Genomic DNA, 2294 nt, shown 5'->3' with positions numbered 1-2294 from the left:
ACAGTAATGGTTATGAAATCTCCTTCAGTGGATGTTTATAAGAACAGATGAGACAGATGTGTGTTTGGGATGGGTCAGTCAGGGGTGGGCAAAATGTGGCCCACCAGGCCATTCCATCTGGCCCATGGGGCCCCTAAAAAATTTAGAAAATTAATGTTGATCTGTCCTTAGCTGCCTGTCATGCGGCCCTTGATGGCTTGCCAAAACTATGTAATCAGCCCTCTGCCCACAGTAACTGCCCGCCCCTGGTTTAGATTATGGTATACTTGATCCTACCTCTGAGCACAAAAAGGGGGAGGGAGACAGATGGAGTAAATGTTCTCTTGAGGTTCTGTTCATGTCTATGATTTCATCCAGATTGTCCCACCAGCTCCCATAAAAAGTTCATACAGATGTTAAATAAGAGAGAGAACTGAGCCTTGAAGGACACTTAAATTGATGCTCCAGAGGAAAGAAACAGTTGATCACCTCAATTTAGTTGGAAAAGAAGGACCTAAGGCCACTTAAGGGCTTTCCAATCACCCCGGTGTTATCCTGGAAGATGGAAAAAGTTATCTGATGATTAATACTACTTTATAGAAACCCAGCTAAACTTGAGTAATCCAGAGTTATTTATCAATTCAGCATGCATTTCCTCTGTAATGGGCCCTACTTTGAAGTCTCACTGAAAAGGATCCAGGTTACCAGCCACTGATATAAACTGCAGGAGATTACAATATCCTTTACTGAAGCAACAGAGTCATGAAAACTGTCTAACCTCTTCTCCATCTAAGTCAATGTGCAGCCTTAATATCTGCAAAATTATTTGGTACCATGACTCTTCAACTGTTAATGTCCATACTGGAATACTAAGTAAGTAGAATTTACCACCAAACTATTTGACTAACAAATGAAGACTCAAAATACATTACCATAGAAGTATATCCAAGCAGTCAATTCAGACACTAGTAGAAGTCTAAATCATGAAGTTCTGACAATTAAATCCTATTTTATTCAGGTCAAAGTTGTCCAGTTGGTTATGAAAAAGGAACACCAACATTTTGGTTCAATTAAGTCACAGTTTCTTGAAGAAGCTTCAGACAATGTTGGTTCACCGTAAAGAGTTGCCTCTTTCCAGTTATTACAGAAGACCGAAAGGTAACGCAATTTTTTTCCTTTATGACAATTTATTCTCTGTTGTGACAAATCTGTCAATTGTAAGAAACTAAAACACAACTAACTAGTAAAAACTGCCATAGCATTTTACATTTTCTCTCTAATTTTCATCACTGTGCAATGGTAAGACCCTCTGGTAAGAACCTCTGCAAAGAGGTGAAGTGTAAAGGTTCAGAAGAGATACTGTACTGCCTTACCTGTCAGATAAAAAAAAAAACACCCTCCCCCCCATGAATTGTGGAACAGAGGGATTTACCTGATTAATTTCAGCTTCAAGATCTGCAATTTGTTCCATCTCTGAGAGCTTCACAAAGCATGGGTCTTGTCTCCGAGATAAATCCAGCATTTCCTATTAAAAAAGGAACAAGAAATGAAGGGATAAGGGTCAGCAGAAATCATCAGTCAAAAGCAATTAGAAAATTCCCAAGAACAAAACTGTAGTGAAACTGAAAGCCTTCTGATAATCCAGCAGGATCTTTGCCGATCTTGCCAATCTCTTGTTGATCTTTTTAGCAAGTACACAAAAAATTAGCCCTGCACTCTCCCCAAGTGCCACTTTCATTCCTTTCCCCTGCCTGATCTGCTGCCCTGCTTCCTGCCCATGTTCCCTGACCAAGTTACTGCTCTTCTTTCTGGCCTGTGCTCCCTGGCTGATCTGATACTCTGCTTTCTGCTCCCTGCCCCATCTTCCACTGTACTGTCTGTCCCCTCCCCAGTTGGCTGGGAGCCACACACACAGGCTGCTTGTGTCATGTGTGGCCACCCCCTTGCTGTCTCTGTTGCATTTCCTTCTGACTCTAGTGGTTCAAGAAATATAAATCTTAGACAGGCAGCTAAGCTGGTAAGACATTTCAAGAGGCAAGAGAAACAGGCTTTTCAATGCAGGACAGTCTGGGAGTACCCACTCATAATTTGCTCTATAAAATTCATGCACTAGAATGCAAGAGATGGGACTAAAAGAAAAGTGCTCGCTTTTCAGAAGTATAAGCTTGAGGAAAGGACAATTATACCTTATGTGGAAGATTAATAATGCCCCAAATGGGATGAAGTTCATCACAGGCCAGGAGGTTTTCTTCACGTTTTCTCTTTTCTAATTGATGTCATTGCACAGCCACTGGCAAGAATATTTGGACACTAAT

At 41.1% G+C, this 2294-nt stretch overlaps 1 protein-coding gene across 1 annotated transcript in view; it reads right to left on the bottom strand.

The window, feature by feature from the left end:
- HAUS2 (HAUS augmin like complex subunit 2) overlaps positions 1-2294 on the bottom strand; it is a 30000-nt gene that overhangs the window by 18092 nt on the left and 9614 nt on the right. Inside the window, exon 2 of the mRNA XM_019519080.1 lies at positions 1412-1504. Coding sequence (XP_019374625.1) covers positions 1412-1504 — 93 coding nt within the window. The remainder of the gene's footprint in view (positions 1-1411; positions 1505-2294) is intronic.

The sequence above is a fragment of the Gavialis gangeticus genome, unplaced genomic scaffold (assembly GCF_001723915.1).
Source record: "Gavialis gangeticus isolate Ggan-Ray unplaced genomic scaffold, GavGan_comp1, whole genome shotgun sequence".
Taxonomy (NCBI): domain Eukaryota; kingdom Metazoa; phylum Chordata; order Crocodylia; family Gavialidae; genus Gavialis; species Gavialis gangeticus.
Note: the sequence above shows the minus strand (reverse complement) of the source record. Positions and strands in the feature narration are given on the sequence as shown.